At 32.9% G+C, this 20580-nt stretch overlaps 1 protein-coding gene across 5 annotated transcripts; it reads right to left on the bottom strand.

Moving 5' to 3' along the window:
- Positions 1–1221: 1221 nt before the first annotated feature.
- Positions 1222–18799, bottom strand: LOC111635668 (chromatin modification-related protein MEAF6-like). 5 transcript variants are annotated; one of them, XM_023380696.1, is made up of 7 exons: positions 18513–18799; positions 13225–13340; positions 8621–8708; positions 5437–5476; positions 2050–2151; positions 1923–1962; positions 1222–1847 (listed from the first exon to the last, which is right to left on the bottom strand). In XM_023380696.1, exons 1-7 carry the CDS (start codon positions 18588–18590, stop codon positions 1832–1834), a joined length of 480 nt encoding a protein of 159 aa, XP_023236464.1. In that variant the 5' UTR covers positions 18591–18799; the 3' UTR covers positions 1222–1831. The 5 variants fall into 5 exon arrangements, with proteins under 5 accessions (XP_023236464.1, XP_023236465.1, XP_023236461.1 ...); XM_023380697.1 differs by having other exon boundaries at positions 5443–5476; positions 18513–18796; XM_023380693.1 differs by having other exon boundaries at positions 1923–2151; positions 18513–18795.
- Between the last annotated feature and the right edge of the window lie 1781 nt (positions 18800–20580).

The following is a 20580-nucleotide window of genomic DNA, read 5'->3' as shown; positions in this document are numbered from 1 at the left end:
ACTGAGTTGCTAATTTAAGTGAAAGATGAAAGTTCAAGTTTTTGACATTTTCTGTGGGGTGAATATTTGTTTGATGACATTTTCACTAGAATTAAAGGGTAAAGATCCAATTAGAAAATCATTATCTGAACATATCTGGGCATTTATAAAAATTTTTATAAAAATAGCCATTAAAGGCTATTTTTATAAAAATTAAATGGTAAAAACAATTGATATTTAGAAAATCTGGCTTTAAAGATTGAAATTCTGAAAAAAAATAACATATTTCACATAAACAATTCATGTTATGAATATACACTCTTATAAAGCTAGATGTAATGATACCACTCCAACATTGGGAAAAATAGTGATAGAGATGTACTAATTTCCTGTGCGCGTAAAGTCATATTGAACAAATGAAACTATAGATTTCGGACCACTCTATTCATGTTTGATACTCCCGAATCAATGTGATTTCAGATTCTAATAACATTGCAGAATCATGAATCAAATCTGATTCATAACTTCATGATTTTTGGATTGAATTGATGGATTAAGATAATGTAACACTTGAATGAAATGCCAACAGGGGTGGGTGCCTTCTAAAATAAACTTCTGTAAAAAAAATAGATTCCTATGTGTGCTACATGTGAAGAAAACCTAGAAAATTTCATGCAGCCAGTCCATTGATGAGGTGTAAATCTGGTGTTCAACAGTTTTATCCCATCTGCCTCCCGTTGGCTCTTTACAACAGGATCAGATCGGTTTTGTCTGGCTTCCCACCATGCAAATAAACCTTGCCGAGAATCAACCCACTTCTAATGGGCAAAAATAAATGAGAAACACCGTGCGACACATGCCGCTGCTTTACGTAACAAATCCTTTGGTCTCATAGAAAAACTTGTTTTCTCGAAATTCCAAAAGAAAGTCTTCTCTTTTCTCATCTTTGTAAACTTGTCATTACACAAATCAAATGAGATTAAGATTGCATAAATCTGGATTAAATTATTAAGAACAAATGTGAAGAAGTAATCCTGCTCAGTACAAGAGGAACCGCAGGTTCGGACACTTGGTACATGTGCTTGGTTGAGCGGCCAGTGGTGCGAAGCTACCATCCGTGGGATTATGACTGAACGCCTCTAAGTCAGAATCCTCCTAGCCGCGGCAATGATAGAATGTCAAAGTGAAGGAAATAAAATTTTGTATAGAAAAAATATAAATAAAAACTTCAATACATCACATTAATATTTTATTCTTTTTCCATGATGAACATGCACATGACTAGATACAATGATAACAAGAAATGTTGCATCAATGAATTAAATTAAAAAAATTTTCTAAAAATCTTTTTGTTTTCAATAAAATTTTGACACTGCTTGTGCGATTCTTAAAAGATTTCAAGCTTTGTGTAATATAGCTACAAACGTTTTCTTCCCTCTTAACAGCCTTTGTCTGACATTCAATTCTTTATTTTCAGATTAAATTCATTATCTCTGCATTTATTTTAATAAATGCATTCCCAAATCAATTGTGGAATATGGAGATGTCACTGGCAAAAGAATTTTTAACATTCCGTTTTTACTTATTTAATAAAACGCTTATTTGGTAAGCGTTTCATTAAATAACTGGGGTGTGTCGGCCATTGAATGACCCAGAATGCAACCAAAAATTGTCATTCTAACTTTCGGAATGGGAAACTTTTGCTTACGTACATGAAAAAATGCTACTAAAAACAGTAAAAAACTGTTGGGGTGATGAACTGTACAAATTTTTCTGATATATACAAGATATTTAATGATAAAATGAATGTTTCAGTGATTAATTAATGACATGTATCTGGATAATGTCTTATTCAGTCTTCGTTCAGCCTACATTCAAAAGAGAATTAATATGTAATTAAATACACTACGGATAAAACTTTCGTAGCTCGTATCACTAGTTACCTGTGTCTTGCCTTCTTTGCCGTCTTCTTTATCCTTTGACCTGTTTTGGGTATTTTTGAAGGAGGCTGACTATTAGAACCGACCGGATGTAACTGGTTACCATTTTGAGTTGTCGCGTTTGTATTACCGTTTGACGTGACTGCCGTGACTGGCGTCGAACTGCCTTGACTGGAAGTGTTGTCTTCGCTTTCACTGTTGGCATTCTGAGATTCGACTTCGCTCGTATGATCTACAATAAGAAAGAATAGGTTATTTGCAGAGAAGTGACTTATAAGTGAGATAAAGAGCATAAAATGCAGTAGAGAATTGTATTGACTAATTGATAACATGAGATATGATACACTATGGGTCTCAATTAATTCCTAACTTATGCAAATATTACCTATAATGAGTGAGGATGGGAAATAACATTCTGATAGAAATGTGGCTGGATATTAGCAACAGCAATATTGATATTTACTACCATAAGAGAAATTAAAGTTCTAAATATACCATTTTTATGGTACATTTATAGTATGTTTATGTTTATTTAAGTAGAGGTTTTGACTATTATCCACTTAAATAATTCTTGAAAATTCTGTAATCCTGCATCTGCAGGTGTATAGGGATGCTACCAGTAATTCAATTACATATATATGTAATTGTCTGAAATGCATCTATTAATGTATGTAATCAAGGTTGATTACATACATTAATAGACACATTTCAGACAATTACATTTTACAGCCCCTCATCAGTAACTAAAATTATTAACAGCTAGCATGAGGTTCTAGACAGAGTCCAAACCTCTTATTAATCACACTAAAAATATTTTAAAATAGAAAAAAGAAATTTTAAAAATTAAACATGACATGAAAGTAAACAAAGTCAGTCTCAAGTGTGACTCCAACATGTGTTAAGCAATAGATCACTGTGAGGCTGGAGAGTTTGAACTTTGACATTGACGCTCATATCCAAATGATCAAAGTTAAACTGAGTTGGAAAATGGACAGGTTTGACAAAAGGAAAATGTTGCATTCGACAGTTAACATTCCAAAATGTCAGAATACAGAACATAACGATCAAAAAGGTAAGTGTAGGTTTCAAAGTTCCACCATCTCCCAGTCAGAGTTGAGAGACAGTGTCAGGTTAAACACCTATGATCAACCTTTCTTGTGAATCGATTTAATCTTATTTCCATCTGGAAACAAAGGAAGAGAACAATCAGGAAATGATGAAAGGGAATCAGAACAAATCAGAGAAGGATATTCGGGGATGAAATCCCTTAAATACCCCCAAATTTCTGTCATTTGTGTACCTTCCAAAGTGACCCATCCAAAGTGACTCCTCATCTTTGTGTGCCATTAATCCTAATGAAGTTTCATCGTTCCTGCCTGTACTTCACTGTCGGCCTCCGTCCGCTGAACTATTCAGGACACCACCCCAAGGCTCCAACGACTCAACAAGATTCCAACAGCTACAAATTAGCATTCGTGGACATTATTGATTGTCAGAGAAGATCATCACCCGAAACACTCTGTAAGCTCTTCTTATAGAAAATAAACAAGTTTCATTTGTAAAAGTACCTGAGTCAGTGTGTGTCCACTACTACCCACATACAGTTCTAAATCCCTTGTACATCCTAATGCGAGTTTAAATAACTCTGTTTCCGTGTCAGCAAACCTCACACTAGGTACAGTACAAGTACAAAATTAATTAAAAAAAATAATAATAGTAACATCTTATACTGTATTGAATCAACCGTCTCCTTAAATACAAAAGTACAAGAAATTAACATTAATATATCAGTGTGAAATATGTTTCAACAAATAATAAGAACTGGTACTTTAGATTATAGATGTTTCATTCTATTGTAACAGACTTTAAAAATAAAATTCATTTATTCTTCTATTGATTAGTTCTATTCTATTATTCTATGTTTTATTTTCTTATTGATTAGGAATCCTATACCTATGCTTTTCTTAATATCACATTCTTCACAAATCACGGTTACTCTTAAATTGTATTAATTCATCTTCTTTGTCTCAGAGAGTCGTGTAATGTCCCATTTTATATTTTTTAATTTGTTCTCTATTTCTATTATTTCATCTTCTCCTTGTATAGTGAGAGTTGTAGGTAACAATATAAAGTTCCAGTCCAGGTTTTGCCTTAAGATTTAGTTCTGGCTTTATCCTCTTTTGCAGGTTTGAGAACGATGCCTTCATTTTCTTGGGGTCTATTTATCAATTCCAGGACGTTATATCTATTTTGGCCTTGGTTAATATGATCCTTCTTTCTTCGAACAGTCATAGGTGGTTGTGTGATCTAATCTTCTATAGGCATATTGGAAGATACATTGTATACTTTCTGCCAGTATTATGGAATTATCAAGAATTAACTAATTGAAATATAGGCAATGATCCCAACAACAAAGGAAATATTATCAAGTTGTTAATGGCTGATACTGAGACAATAAAGGTACAGCTTGTTGCTTGTGATGCTCATTTTTGACCAGGCCTAACCATGGAGGTTATGATAAAAAGCACTCTTACACATCTTTTCCATTCAGCAGAGGTATGCTTAATGGAAAAGATACTTCAATAGAACTCTCATATATTAGTTATAAATAAATAAAATAAATTAATTTGATTGAAATTATTCAGATACATGTTAATTTATCAAAGAAACTAAGCCCAGAATACAATTTCTGAATATAAAACACAAATATAATGCTGAATTAATCAATGCACCTTTAACAGTAATAGAGACGTTAATCCAAATGAGTAATTACAGCAGTTAGTTCATCTTTATTGAGCATATAATATTTTTGTAAACAACAATGTTTCTAAATACAAATTAGCATCATAATGAAAGGACAAAAGCCATAGGCTGAGGAAGCAAAGAGAACGAGGAGGACCTTACAGCGAAGTCGAACTTTTTCTCTATATATGTTAATTAATTTTTATGATTGTGTAGAAGCCAGAGAATATTTTTACTGTTTTTACATATTGAGGCAAGGAAAGTAACCCATAAAGGAAGGTCGACTCCGCGATATGTACTGTTCGTTCCCGAGAAGTTTAAAGGATGCTAGAAATTAAGACAACACTTTTTCGATACCTCTGTGCATTAAATTTATAATGTATCTATTGTTCCACTTTCTTCAGATTCTATGCCCTCTATTCAGATTCCTCGTTATTCCTTACTTTAGTTATTTTCACAGAATCACATGTCTAAACTATATATTGAGTGCAAGCATACATACCTACTGATGAACAGGCAGATTTTTTAGTTCAAAGTTAATGATTAGTCAGATCCTACATCTAGATAAGTATATTAAAACAGTTGCAATGCTTATTCAATCTGAAAACGTGTGGCAACAAGTGACGCACATGCTCAAGACTACAAACTGTACTGCATTATTCACCAAATACAGTAAAGAAAAACTCAGCTGCACTTTATTTATATAAATATTTTTAAGAATTATTTTACAATTTAATTTCTGATTTGTTTATAGAATTAAAAAAAAAAAACTTACACTTACCACGTTCTTCCTTCTCGATGATTCCACTCACGGCCTAAATTAATAAAAATATTATTATTAACTGTTCGAAAATCATAATTTAATTTATACAAAATTAATTTAATCTAAACTAACAGTACTAAAAGAGTATTTAACCTTTTCCTGTATAACTTATTAATTTTTGACAAGATACCTTTGCACTAAAATACAGTTGACCCCCCTAAACACTGTTGATAATCCTGTTTTATATGAATTCCATGTTGTACGAGTCACATAGATTTTACAAATACGTGAGCCGTTGACAGCCTGGCACACGTATTTGTAAAATCTAAGTGACTCATACAACATGGAATTCATATAAAACGGAATTATCAAGTGTTATAGGGGGGCCGACTTGTAATAATAAATCTCTGACTTATCGACAAGCCACTTTTTCATCACTTTTATCCAATTTTTAAGTGAAATTTTCTAAAATCCTTATAAAACCATTAAAAATTACCATAGTTTTATAATTTTTTAAATTTAAAATAGAATATTATTCACTTAATTCTAATCTTCTACAAGTATTTATTTCTATTGTTATTCTGGAATGAATATTGTTGTTGAAGTCCAGTATTTGTACATTATCTATGTCTATTCTACAATTATTTACTATACAATGTGCATAAAATACTGTATTTATTCCTTGTTGTAGTGTGTCGTTTAAATCCACAATTAGCCATTGTTATGTTTTTCAACAAACAAAACAACAGCTAAATTCAGTATTTGCAGAAATTGTACAGTAAATAATTGTAGAGTAGATTGAGATAATGTAAAAATACTGAAATGTGATGGGATATTTCACTACTTTGGGAATGATTTTATTTATTATTTTTTAAAAATTACATTTAAAAATCAGATACAAGTGTAGAAAAAGCCAAGCCAAAAGAGTTTTATGTAATCCAGTCAACAGTATATTGTAACATTGTTTAAAATGAGGGAAAAATACCATGCTCTGAGGGACATTGTATACAATAGAAGGGCATTTCCAATTACTTTACATTCTCGTTATATAGATACAGAGTAATACAAATGTAAAGAATATTAGATTTATACATAGATGCATTTCTCAATTCTATAATGGTCAATTTTTTAAAAAAAAGTATATAAAAATAACGAGAAATAAGAGACGAATGATTCCAAATATTTGAAATTTAGGCTGTAGCATACTGCAAGCCCTATTACATTTAATTAAAACGCTGTCTGCCAAGAATAGGGTAACTGGATTGGTGAGGGTAAATTTATTATTTTTGCACTGTTACAATCTGGCATAAAACCTCCTAAAGGTGTTAATCATGCCTTATGTTCACTGACACAGAGGTCTAGCAGTGGCTCTGATGTAAACTATAGTATTGTGACTTTTGCCAAGTACACTGTACATACTACATTTTTCTTTTGTGACCCATGTATCTATCATTAGAAAGGACCATTTGTAGTAATGGAGATGGAGAAACAGCTAGTTTTAACCGATAAGAAAGTAACATTCCAGCTAAACAATACATGAAATACAGGCACCATATGCATTCACACAAGCATTACCTTACTTCTGAATGCAAAGAGAGAAGTTTAATTTGCAGGAATGCATTTCTAATTGCATTTTTGTTCTCTAGATAATGAAATTTGGAACTGGTAAAGCCACTATTAATAATTGACCCTTGATAATATGCAGCTCTTATTGTAGATGACGCAGTGTAGAACAGCACAAAGTTCTTCAAAAATGTGAGGTAATAGTTAAATTAATATACGGACCATACTGAAAACAATTTCTTATTGGTAATACAATAGATTTTGACTGTAAACACTCCCAGACCATGCACCAATTCTGCATACCATTATTGGATGACTGGTCTCAAAGTTTAAGAGGATTGAATCATGCTTGGTTCAGTGTATTTGGGTCAAAACAACAAAAAAAGGCAATTGAGCCATATGAATAAAAACAAGCATTTACTTTCAATTATAAACATGTCCTTCGAAATACACACATCTAGTCAAATGTAGACTCAACTGCAAGAAGTGTAGTTTATTGTTGCTTTTATCTAAATTTAACTTTAACAGATTAAATTTTATCTAAATTTAATCTGTTAATGTTTAACCATGGCTGTAGTTAATCTAAGGAAGATTAAATATTATAAGCTTCATCTTCTTCACAAGTCAGTGATTTGAAGGAGTTATTTAGATTTGAGAAAGAAAGTGTTGAATGGTTGGCGCACAATTTTTTTTAGGAGTAATGACAATCACGTGGTGGTGCCCTAACTTCTTTACAAAAAATGAAAATATGTTTATGACATTTAACTGATCCTGGATTCCAAAAAGGCATAGAACTGGGTATTTTCATATTAACTTCATATTTGATTAACATTTTTTGATGGTTTTATGTTAGGTGTTTAGGATTCGGATAAAACTCCCAGATACGAGGCCAACTTGTCTACGATAAACTTTAGTTCATCTCCCACTGCTAACTTCAAGTTACATTTCTTCTCATTTAATAAATTGCAAAATATGGATATATACACTAATTAGCAAATACCAACATGAGTACGATTACTATGAATTGAATATAGCTAACAAAATAGAATATAGGAATGAGATTAAATGCGTCGTAACCTTCGCATCAAGAACCATTTACTCGTTTACCAAAAGCATTTGCTCGAAAGTATAAGGTAATCATTATTCATACCAAATAGAAAAAATGCTTTTGCTTCTACCTTATGCTTATTAGCATTTACTTCATTTTAAATCATGTATTAAAATATAATTGCTCCGTGCATTACATTATTCTAAGAACTGCATGTATTTTGAAGAGTTATGTAGTAACAAGCCAAAGCAATATAGAGCATGTTACTATAGAATAATATAATAAAAACAATCTCTCTATGAAATTAACATTCATTAGATGACAAAAATAGATTATAAACAAGACTTTGGACAGAGTTTTAGAGGCCCAAAATACATAAAAAAAACTTCAAATTAACAAAAGCTATGCTACAAACACATTAAAAGTAAAGTTTTAAATGCTACTCAATAATCCTAAACAACGTTTTAAGCGTGTGAAATTTCATTTTATTTCTCGCCTTACAATTTTACATACATTCAAAACAAACAATGGTGGATATTTCTTAAAAATTACACGTGTTTAACGTTAACATTGCTGTTAACTTACTGCCATAGAGGTGATAGAAGACTTAGAAAATAGGCGTTCAGCTTCTTTGAATTTCCGATTCCTTTTGTCCGCTTTGCTGTTTGTACTCCTGAAAAGAAATGTTTATTAATCACTTTTACATTCTTAATTCTAACAGAATGTTGCATTTAATGCTTTTAAAAGAGAAATCATTTTCTAAATAAAAAATTAGCTATAGAAATTTCACATAATGAGCAAAATAAATAAATATACACTGTCTTTTCATTCATCATAAACAACCAGCCAGCTTTACGCTTAAAGAAAAACCATTTCTGAAGTTAAAATTGAGGATAAGATTCAGTAATCTTATCTTTATGAGAAAATAAGGAAGCGTTAATTACAGATATTCTATTATCCATAACCAAGATGATCGAATAAATCTGCATCAAAGTTTCTTATGACGACTAATTTGGTAATTGATATACATAGAAGACATGTTTCTATGGGGAAAAAAAGTTGCTTATGTGCTGAATTGTACTGTACAGTGTTTTCCAAAAAGAATGCTACCATTTTAAATTACTGTAATTATGATAATTATTATCTGAGAATGCTGTAACATTCATTAAAACGTTGGAAAATTGTCCAAGTTTTACATTTGCCCATTACAATTTCTCAGTATAACTCGCATCGCACAGCATGTATCTAACTGATGCTCGAATTCTTTCTAAGCTCACCTCAGTAAATCCAATCACTCCTCCAATGGCAGCCACAATTCTACAACTCCTGCAGATGACACCTTTTGCACAATGACAAGGTGATTCCGACTTTGTGAAGAGCAGAACACAAAATGCCTTCTCTGTTGCAAGTGGCCATTTTTGTTTACGACACTTCCTAGAGATGAGATGTTTGAATGCAGATGAGAGAAAAAACTTTGACACTTGTTTTATTTATTAATTTATGTTACATACTTCTGTGATAATAATTAACATAATTTAAAATGGTAGTATTCATTTTCAAAGATCCTGTATAATGACAATCTTCATTTGCATTCTTATTTATTTAAACAGTTATTCAAAGGATTTGAAAAGCCTCTTCTGGAGGCTTATCTATTCTTTTTTATAATCCTTTATATAGTCCATCCTGTAATATTTTAGATGAATAAGACACATGCGTGCAGTACAACAGCAAAAAATGGAAACCACGGACACTTTGCTTCAATTGCAAAGTGTTTTACACCTGCAATTCTTATATCCACCGTGTTCGTTTTAAGATAATATCCTTAAATTCTTACTTTTTCTTGTTATAAAGATGATCATAGAATTATATCATTTAAATACATGTTACCATATTAAATGACATTGGACAAATCATTTTCTTTTTTGTGTTCAGATGACTGATATTCTCTCATTGAAGCTTTCACTATCAAAGTAGCGTGCAACTGTAATTTAGCACATAGATAAACGACAGCTCGTTATTGGCCGTTATAAACATGGCTCGGCAGCAAATGCTACAAAAGACAGTCAATTCTTGGTTAAAATGGCACGGAATTGAGTTTTAAGGCAAAAATCAATGCCATTGTCTTGCCACTTTTTGTGACACAACACATGCATGTTGTCACTAACTGAAGTAAATGGGATCGCATACAAATCATCTCCACGTTGAGTGGAGACAGTCATTATGCAATTCGCCATAAACAACCATTGACTTATATACATAAGAAACAATACTTTCTCCCACAGAAATGGATCCTATGAGGAGGTCAACTACTAAATTGCATTTAAAAGTTAGCACATTTATGATGGCTTCAAAGCAATATTTCTTAACATTTGGTGATAAAATCCATAACAAACTTTTTATAATTGTGGTACACTTGACTTTGGTTTTGTCTACACAAAAATAAGTATGAGAATTTGAAATAAAGTTTGCAATTCATTAGACGATGAACTACATGGTATGAGTTTTGATACCACATGATATCAGCACAGTCGGGACATACATTCGGTCTCAATTTTACCTATTTTCAGTAGGCACAACTCCAATAGTGTGCCGAATTTCAGGAATAAGTCAGGTCAGTGAAATGTTCCATTAAAACAGATTTGTTCCTAGAAACTGTTGTTAAACTAGTAATCATGTTTTCCATATAATCAGAATTATAAAATTATTATATTCTATGAAATTCTTCATTATGGGCCTGGTCAATAGGGGAATTACAAAGGATATATCCTGTCCATCTCATACTTTTTCATTTCCATTCCTCATTATCTGACTCATACAGGGCGGTTCATGATATTCAGACATTGAAAATAATTTATAAAATTCATACTTTGAGTTCTGAACTTTAAAATTTTTCAACAAGCAGCTTTAGTTCATGTGTGATAGATGGCAACACTCATTGATGTTGTGTGTAAGCAACACAACAGACTTTTGTTTGTGAAACATGAAGAGTTGTCTATGTTTGAAAATAAAGGTAAAAACAGCGTTATTTTACATGGAAACAAAAAGTGTAGCCAGGACTTAAAAACGTTTTTCTGTTTATTTTGTTACACAGTAGGTTTTCTACAGACTGACCAGAAAATCTGAAACTGACAGAAGTATTTTGGACAGAAAACAATCATAAGTTGCCATAATCCATACACTAGAGAATATCAAGGCTGTGAGAGTTCAATCTAAATCCATTAGAACTACATCTGTCAAGCTGGGCATCTCCCATTCTCTTCAGAGAATATACTCCATTCAGATATGCACTTGCTCCCAAATAAAGTTACAATGCTTCACAAACTAATAGCAAATGACAAAAAATAGTAGGTAAATAATGCTTCTTGGACTACTGAAGATTATGATGCTTTGCCAAACATGTGGTTCTCTGATGAGGTATATGTTTACCTGAACAGTTTTACGAACAAGCAGAATGTTAGATTTTGGGCAGAAGAACCTCATTATAATGTGGTTGAGATTGAAAGTTATAGTGAAGAAAGTGAGTGAGTGAGTGTTTAATAGTGTGAGTTACATTAACATATTGCAAAACAGTTTCCTGGATTCTACAACTGTTGGCAACAGGAGTATCAATAGAAACACATGGGTTCATGCAATATGAAGCTTGTTATCATGCAGCAAACTCTATTCTGGATTTTGTGCATGATCAATACTCAGAATATTTTCAAGGCAGTTCAATATGGCCATTACACAGCCTTTGCATTAATTCCTGTGACTTTTTCTTTTGGTGGTATCCAAAGGAAAAAGTCTATCTTGAGAAACCAGTGAATGCAGTATAACTGCAATGGCCAGTGTCTTTTGCCTGAGAATTAACAAACGATTTGTAACTGTCCACAAAAATCCTTTATCAGTGTTGTGTTCCTTACAATATCCACTAACATTTTCAACTCCACCAAGGTCTTCTGCAGGAGCTGACTAAGTGTTGTCTCTCCTTGACTGTTAGAATGATGTCATCCGAGATGTAAATATTGTGAGTGTCACATTTCACCCTTCCACTTGTCCCCATTTGAATTCCTCGAATAGTTATCTCTATGCCTGCGCAATCGTCTCTCTGTCTAAAGTTGATGCAGGTGCTCCCAACACTTAATGGCGTATGTTAGCGACCCTAAAATTCGGGCAGACTTCCCAAACACTAAATTAATCAGACAGACATTTCAAATTGCTCACATCTTTCACCTTGAGGCCTGGGAGATATACAAAGCCAACGTTGGAGGCACCTGCATCAACTTTAAAGATGGAGAGACGATCATGCAGGCATGGAGATACCTATTTGAGGAATTCAAACGGGGACAAGTGGAGAGGTGAAATGTGACATGCGCAATATTTACATCTTGGACGGCATCATTCTAACAATCAAGGAGAGACAACGCTTAGTCAGCATTTGAAGAAGACCTCGGTGGAGGTCGAAAATGTTAGTGGATATTGTAACGAACACAACACTGATAAAGGTTTTTTTGTGGACAGTTATTACTCAACACAGTGTTATAATTAGAAGATGTTTGTGTCAGATGATTTGTGTCGTAAACTTATCAAAAATGTAAGAGTGTTTCAAAGAGGTTAGATACCAAGAAGGTGCATAAACTGGCTAGCCATGCACATTCCACTGAGTATTTTAATTAATACTAATTTTTCTGGAATATTTTGACCATTAAAGATCTTAAAAGACATTGTTACAGTATATTTCACATCTATCCTATATGAAGATTTCCTAAATACACAAGCATTTGGCCAAATGCAAATAAAGAGAGGACATATCTAGGTCAAATATCAAAATTTTTGAATGTCTGAATTATATATGGAGTCAAATGCATAAGAATGACAGGTATACCCAATAAAACCTCTGGACCTCTCATCCCTCTAACCATATTTCTGCAGCCATCCCATCCGAACCAAATTCCCTCATCTCAACACAATATGTCCTTGCAAAGAAACAAAGAAATTTGTTTAAATATAGCTTCTTGAGCTCCTCTAAAAGTCAAGCCCCATGCTACAGCAATGTTTCCCCCTCTTGACAGGGCTAGTGATGGGTCAATGTCTTTCTCACATTGGCCATCCACATCACCGAAAGCAGGATCCAATATATTTCAATTAATTCACACTTATTAACTATATTTTATACAACTATCACTAGAGTAAATAAATACACAACTTACTTATTTGCAGTTAGATATCTGTCCCATCCTCTGATGATGTTTCCATAGAGCTGCGTATCTTCTAGATAACTTCCTTCGAAAGCATAGATCTGTCTTTCTAAGTTGGCTAACGTTTCCTAAATAAAATAAGAGAAGTTCAAGGACTCTAATTTGTGGCTATTGGAGATCATTTATCTAACTTAATTCTGTCAAAAATCAAATATAGAACTGTATTTGCTTAAAATGAAATGTACAGATCTTCTAAACAACAAACAATTACTACAAGCTAATTCGTATAATATGGCAAGTTTATATAGGGTGCATTTACTTTTAGTTCCGATCTCTCCCCTAGCACACTCAGTCTGTATACTTTTTGTAAGCTACCAATGAGCACGGCGTTTACTTTTCGCATCCGTGACGTCATTGCTAGAATTCCTAGCGTGCTCGGAGAATTTACAACGAGCTTGGAGTTTGTTCAAAGATGGTGGCGTTCATTACCGTGTATACTTTTACCAGTGTGCTAGTATGACGTCAGGCTGCGCTAGGTGTCAGCCGGCGACCTTGGAAGCAAGCAAAAAGTAAACGCACCCATAGCCAAAACACTGTTGGTAATTCTGCATTCATTTCTGTCTTGGACAATTATAAAAGCTATTATAAAGCCTACCTGAAGACTATTTTAATCTTTTGATTTATAAAATATGGGGGTGGCACAAGATTCAATTATAATAACCAGGACATATTTTAAGATCATTCAGGTCACTTCTGATACTGCAAATGAATTGCGAGAGAATAAGCAGTGAGCATGAAAGAAGTTCTTCCTAAAAGACAATCAAATTATTTTGCTGCTAATAAAAAGCTAACCTTAACACACTCTTTTATGTTGTAAATAAGGGAGTTAACGTAAATAATTTAGTTAATGACTAAGTTACACCCTATAACGGTCAAGTATCAACTTTACTTCAAGGTCAATAGGTCAATTTTATAAAGTTACATAACCACACTTTCAATTAAAAGAATTTTAAAAATTTTATCGTATTTACAGTACATTATTTTGATGTTTATGTATTTGATAATCATCTTTTTAATGTATGATCGTGGCTGCATTAGGCCATAAAGTTATTTACAACTCCATAATTAAACTTACTTTAGTAAGTACTGTAATTACAAAAGACAACATTCTGATTGTGTTTGCACCACAGCATTGCTGTTTCTAATGCAGAAAAGTGTCAATGTAAGGAAACTGGCCTCTATTTTAATGTTAGACATGTGAAAAAAACCTGGAATACTTCATATAGCCAGTCCTTTGTTGAGTGCTAATTGGTAACCAAACAGACTATCAACATTCACTGGTTCAATTCACACTGTTGCTGGTGGGAGGGAGAAATAGGAAAAAGAGATGTTTGGATATTTGACATTCAGATAATGAACATTCCATCATACTTCTATGTGGATTTGTGCTTTAGTAAGTATGGATTTTCTTAATGCTCTATGTTTTTCTGGAGATTCTCCCTCTATCAAAAGTATATTTTGGTTAATTCAAGACAAAATAATTCATACTTGCCAATCTCAGATTATAGAAGCTAATTTGACAAGTAGTAAAGACTGATTTTAGTGTGCAAAGGTTAACAAACAAACCAAGTTTAACAAATGGCACTAAACAGCTTACTAAAAATACCAAATTGATAACATAGGGTTTAATTTCGGATTTTCTTTCTGTCCTATGGGCAATGGTGCTTTTTTTTATCAAACTCATTGTGGGTTTGATAAAGTCGAGCCCAAATCGGGTGGCTAAGTGGTGACAGACCAAGCCCAACATATCCAGGACACACCACCCAAAAATATTCCAATGGGATTAGTGATTTATTTGGATTAGTTTTCAGGTTTCTTAGAGTAATAGGTCATCACCTTAACCACTTGGCCTCTGGTCATCATCATCAACATTGGTTATACTATTATCCATGCAGCAGCGGTGTTAAAAATAACCAGGGCTGTGGAGTTGGAGTCAGAGTCGGAGTCGTGGAGTTTTGGTGTTTTAGCCGGAGTCGGAGTCGGATGGTAAGGAAAAGTCAGAGTCGGTAGATTTTTACGCGACTCTACAGCCCTGGCAGGGCTGTGGAGTCGGAGTCGTGGAGTTTTGGTGTTTTAGCTGGAGTCGGAGTTGGATTGGTAAGGAAAAGTCAAAGTTGGTAGATTTTTACGCGACTCCACAACCCTGAAAATAACTCAACACTCCTGATTTTCAGATCAGCTTTCTTATACCACAGAGTGAAAGATCTTGTGTATCTATCACAGTTTGAAACAAGAATTTAATTTTTCTTCATTTAATCAGGAATGTAAAGCATCCATTAAAACTCTCATAAGTATGAGAATACTTGTACATCTGGCAATGTCGAACACAAAGAAAAAACATTATTAAGACCATAACAATAATTGTGGCAATAATCCTTGTTAAATTCGAATAACAATAACTTAAGACATAAACAAATCAATAGCTATGTATCAGGTTTAATGTGGATGTTTATATTTACACATAAACAAATCTTTCATTACATCAAGTAATCTGCTATAATTTAACCAGGGCTGTGGAGTCGGAGTCGGGAGGAATTTCTGGCCAGAAGAGTTGGAGTCAGAAAAAATGTCGACTGCAACTCCAAATTCCGCATTTTAAATTTACTTTGTTTTTTATTTATTATCTCTTTTCTAAATAAGTATTCTATTTTTGTGAATAAGCCAGATTAATTCATCAAAGTGTATATTTTTCTTTTCTGAACAAGGGGATGAAGTAGCTAGCCAGATCGCACACTTTTTAGTTGGACTAACTCTTCTGGAAGAGTGAAATTGAAGTGCAAATGCTATCGGATATATGCAGATGCAGAATTTTATCGCCCCCTTTCTCCTCTTATTCAATATTCGTTAAAAATTAATTTTTTTATACAAATAAATATTAATGTAAGTTAAATATTAAAAATAATAACTATAAAAGTATTTGAGTAAATGCCCCAGGCTCCTTTCAGAGTAGGGAAACCCCTATGAGTGCCTCTACACCCATAAAACGACTTGGTATTTAATTTTGCTGGAGTTGGAGTCAGAGTCGAGTGGTTTTTTACTGACTCCACAGCCCTGAATTTAACATACATTTAATTTAATTCATAATTTCTACTTGAAATGATTTAATTAAATGACTTAAGTGAATCTTTGCATTTCTTCTAAGTGTCAAACAAAGATTATGTTTATGAAAATACAGTTTTAACTGTAACCTATTATTATAATTGGACACTTATAGAAAGTCAATCTGCTTGACACTAACATTTTAAATTAATGATTATTTACAAATTTCTTCAAACTTTAAAAAAAAACTGGGTCACAACAGACCCTTCTCTGTAGGCTACTGTTTTTTTTTATTATTTGTTGAAATTTTTAAGATTTTAAAATTAGTTTGTATTACATTTTGTGCTAAAATGGATCTTCGGACTTGGAGGAAGTTCAGAAGGCTGCAACTAATTAATTGCAATTGTTTGGAATAATAATGTCTAACTTATAATGCAAGATACGGTGCAAAAAAGAGTTTTTACACAGCCCATGAAAAAATAGAATAAGTTTCGATTTACTCTACCCTGTTAGGTTCCATCTACAGCTGTTACATACATAATAAACTCCTAAAGTGGGCATGTATGTATGTATTTATCTAGCATTTAAACGTCTCCATTGGCATGTGGCAATCCTGTCATTACCATTTCTTGAGCTTATATATAATTCTGTCTGCCAACATTGCACATTGCTGCCGAGTATGCATCATACACCACAGGTTTTACGTGACCTCACAAGAAAAAATCAAGTGCCCATAGAACTGCGTTATCCAGCAGTTGTTAAACCATCTTGCAAACTACCAACACACATCTGGAAATGAGGTATTGCACTATCATGTTGGTATCAAACTTGCCATAGTTTCACCAATGACAAGTCATCAAGCCATTCATCTACCATCACATTCAGAATGTTCAGATATATATATATATATATATATAACTATTCAGGATACACTCAATGCATACAGGACCAATAAGCTTCTCACCCCAAATTCCACACCAGACACTTAAAATAAAACACACTTGCTGTCATATAAGTCAAGTGCATCCTGGAGCATGTGGTGCAAATTGTGACAGTTATATTCTATTCTAGGGAAACAATGCTTCATAAGCCCATAATAGAGAGTTTGCGGCTGCCGTTTTCAACGCGAAAACGTGTACGTTGGATGTTCAGCGCCGCTTTCCTATAAGTCTAGAAGTTTGACAATGGTGTTTGGATAGTCAGTGGAATCGTGCTCGACGTCCCGAACATCATTGGCAAACTTCTAGGCCTTTAGGAAAGCGTCGCTGAACGTCCGACGTACACGTTTTCGCGTTGAAAATGTCGACCTCTGTAATATGTGCCAAAGAAATTGTGGTTGCCATGTAAATTTATCATCATGATACATAACTCAAAATCTAAAGACTCTCAATGTCTGTGGCACCAGGATCCTAGCTCCGTATCCATCAAATGTTCAATTCAGGCCAACAATAAAGACTGATAGGTAATGCAGGATGGATGTTAATGGGCATAATGGATTTAAACTGCACATCAGTGTGTAAAAATCATATTTATTAATCAATTAGCATTACTTCTTAATAAAGTAAGCTCTTAGCTACTTATTATGTAACTTTAAGGACCCATAACATAGAAATAACTTGAAAACTATGCATTATAGCATAGTAATAACTCGAATGAGTGTATAAAACAGGCAAAAACAAAGAAATTTAGTATATAAAAGATACACTGATTCATATTTAAACAAATTAAACCAATAATTGAAGCATTAATGAAGATATAAGGTGTAAATTAACCCAAAATTGAACATAAAAACGGGTCAATACGCGATTTACAGCAACACGAAACACAAACACGTGACCAGAACCCTTTAAACAACACAATCTGGAGCCAAACTTTATATCACGCGCCTATTACGTCATTCACACCGCTACTCAATTAGCACCCTACAGCTACGTAACGGGCGACACTATTGAACAATTCGAAACTATTACAAAAATCCTACCAATCGGAATGAAATTCTGTAAAACGAATTAAGAATAACGCCCAATAGCTGATCGATGACGTCAGAACGCCAAGTTAGAGACGTAGTTGTCCGCCATCTTGGATTAGGCTAAACCAAAAGTAAAGTGACGTTTCCGATAATTAAAATACGGTTTATTGTCAAAAACGGAAGCGAAAATGGGACTATTTTGTTATAAATACACGAATAAAGATGAACTTACCGCAATTTCCGCTCTCCTTTTCACTAATTCCGCTAATTCTGCACGTGTGTCGATCAGTGACGAACCCTTCGACGCCATCTTGAGACAATTTTATTCCGAAAAATCAATCGAAAATGAGCCAAAGAAAATAAGGCAATTTGAGTATAAAATATGCATTAAAACAAACTAAAAATATCTAAAACTCAATTATTCGGCACGAGAAATATTAATCGAACGTTATAAACGTTTTTTATTTAAAAAATTTAAATAAATTTCTGTAGACTTTTGAAGATAAGCAGACATTAAATAAAAGTTTATTTTATCCTTTTTATGACTTTTGCTTTCGTGATTGGACGCCAAAAAATATTTAAGATATTATTTGATGATGAAATTAACTCGCCGATTTAAAAATTTAAATTAATTTTTTTCGGTGAGATATTTTTACCAGTAGATGGCGCTATTTAAAAATTTTTCCCTAGTGAAATTGATAAATTCGTCACGTGACTTGGATTTTCAAATTTCATTCGCTATTTTTACGTTTCAAATTGATATTTTTCAAAACAAAATGGCCGCTAAATCGTTTTTAAAACCTAAAACTAAGTAAAAAGTCAGCTTGTATATTTTAAAATGAGCCATATTTTATGTAAAATTAGCGATAAAAACGTAATTTTATCTTAAAAACGCGTATGTCAGTGTGTCTGTAAGTGTGATTTTTCACAGTTCCTGCCTTCTTGTGAGTCGTATAAAGTGCTAAAATTTAAAATAAACTTAATATTTAAATAATTTTAACTTTAAATTATAAAATTTACGACAAAATACGAGTTTTTCTCGTGTATTTTAAAACAAATTATACAAAATATTCAGAAAAATTTCATTTTTCCGTGTAAAATGCGTTAATTTTAATGCTTAATTAGGTGAATTTTAATAAATTTAAGGCATTGAAATGGGTAATTTTTCATAAAGAAACAGTTCGAATAAGCGTTTTTAACAAATTTTCAGCAATAAAATGATAAATTTTGAAATTATATATTTAATTTATACACTAGAATAATGTTGTATTCGAGTTATAAGTAGGTTAGATATCTCGTATTAAGGTTTTGACCCAAGGGTGACATTAATTTTAGTGATATACCCTTTTATTTACGTATAATTATACTCTTTTAACGTGTTAGTAGGCCAAATTTCTGTATTTTTTAATTTTTAATATTAAATATTGTAGACTTTTTTGGGCATTTAAAAATACGTACATCTTGATTCCTTGGGGACAATATTTTAAGCTTCTCTGGACACTTGAGAAACCATTTCATTGCATGCAAAGTATCCTATACCAGTCTACCCCACTATAACACCGTAATTCCGTTTTATAAGAATTCCATGTTGTACGAGTCACTTAGATTTTACAAATACGTGTGCCAGGCTGTGAACGGCTCACGTATTTGTAAAATCCAAGTGACTCATACAACATGGAATTCTTATAAAACGGAATTATCAACAGTGTTATAGGGGGGTCGACTGGTACCTTGGTTCCTTAGAGTTAAAATCTGTTATTTCTGGCAGTTTAAAATGGCTCTAAAATGATCGATTTCTTGGTTCCTTACTGTTAATATTTTGGCCATTTATTAAATGAAAACAATAAGTTAAGTAAAAGTTATTGAACATCTTGCCTTCTTAGAGTCAATATTTTGGCCTATTTTGGTGGCTCAGAAAGTCAAAATAATGGCCAGAAATTTTACCTATATTTTACCTTTAAACCACTCAAAAACTTTTAAAAATTTCGAAATTTTAAACACAAAATAATAACAAATTGAATTTTTGAATCATTTTACAATAGAGCAAAGTTACAGCGATCTTTTTTATTAATGGCGCCTATAAATTTCGTACTTTAAACTACTTAAAGGGTAGAGCATTTAGCATTCACGTTTCTCCATCTGGATTGCAAAATAACTCTTTGCACTTACTCGACAAGTCAGACAGCGGTCACGTGTACAGTAACACCACGTATTAAATCACGTCAGTGGACAAATTAAGTATACAGTGATAAAACCTATCGAGATAAACACGGGTAAAAGAACACAAGATTTGACAGATG

The sequence above is a fragment of the Centruroides sculpturatus genome, unplaced genomic scaffold (genome assembly GCF_000671375.1).
Source record: "Centruroides sculpturatus isolate CEXI.00-Female unplaced genomic scaffold, Cexi_2.0 scaffold896, whole genome shotgun sequence".
Taxonomy (NCBI): domain Eukaryota; kingdom Metazoa; phylum Arthropoda; class Arachnida; order Scorpiones; family Buthidae; genus Centruroides; species Centruroides sculpturatus.
The sequence above is the reverse complement of the archived record's forward strand: the minus strand, read 5'-3'. Positions and strand labels throughout refer to the sequence as shown.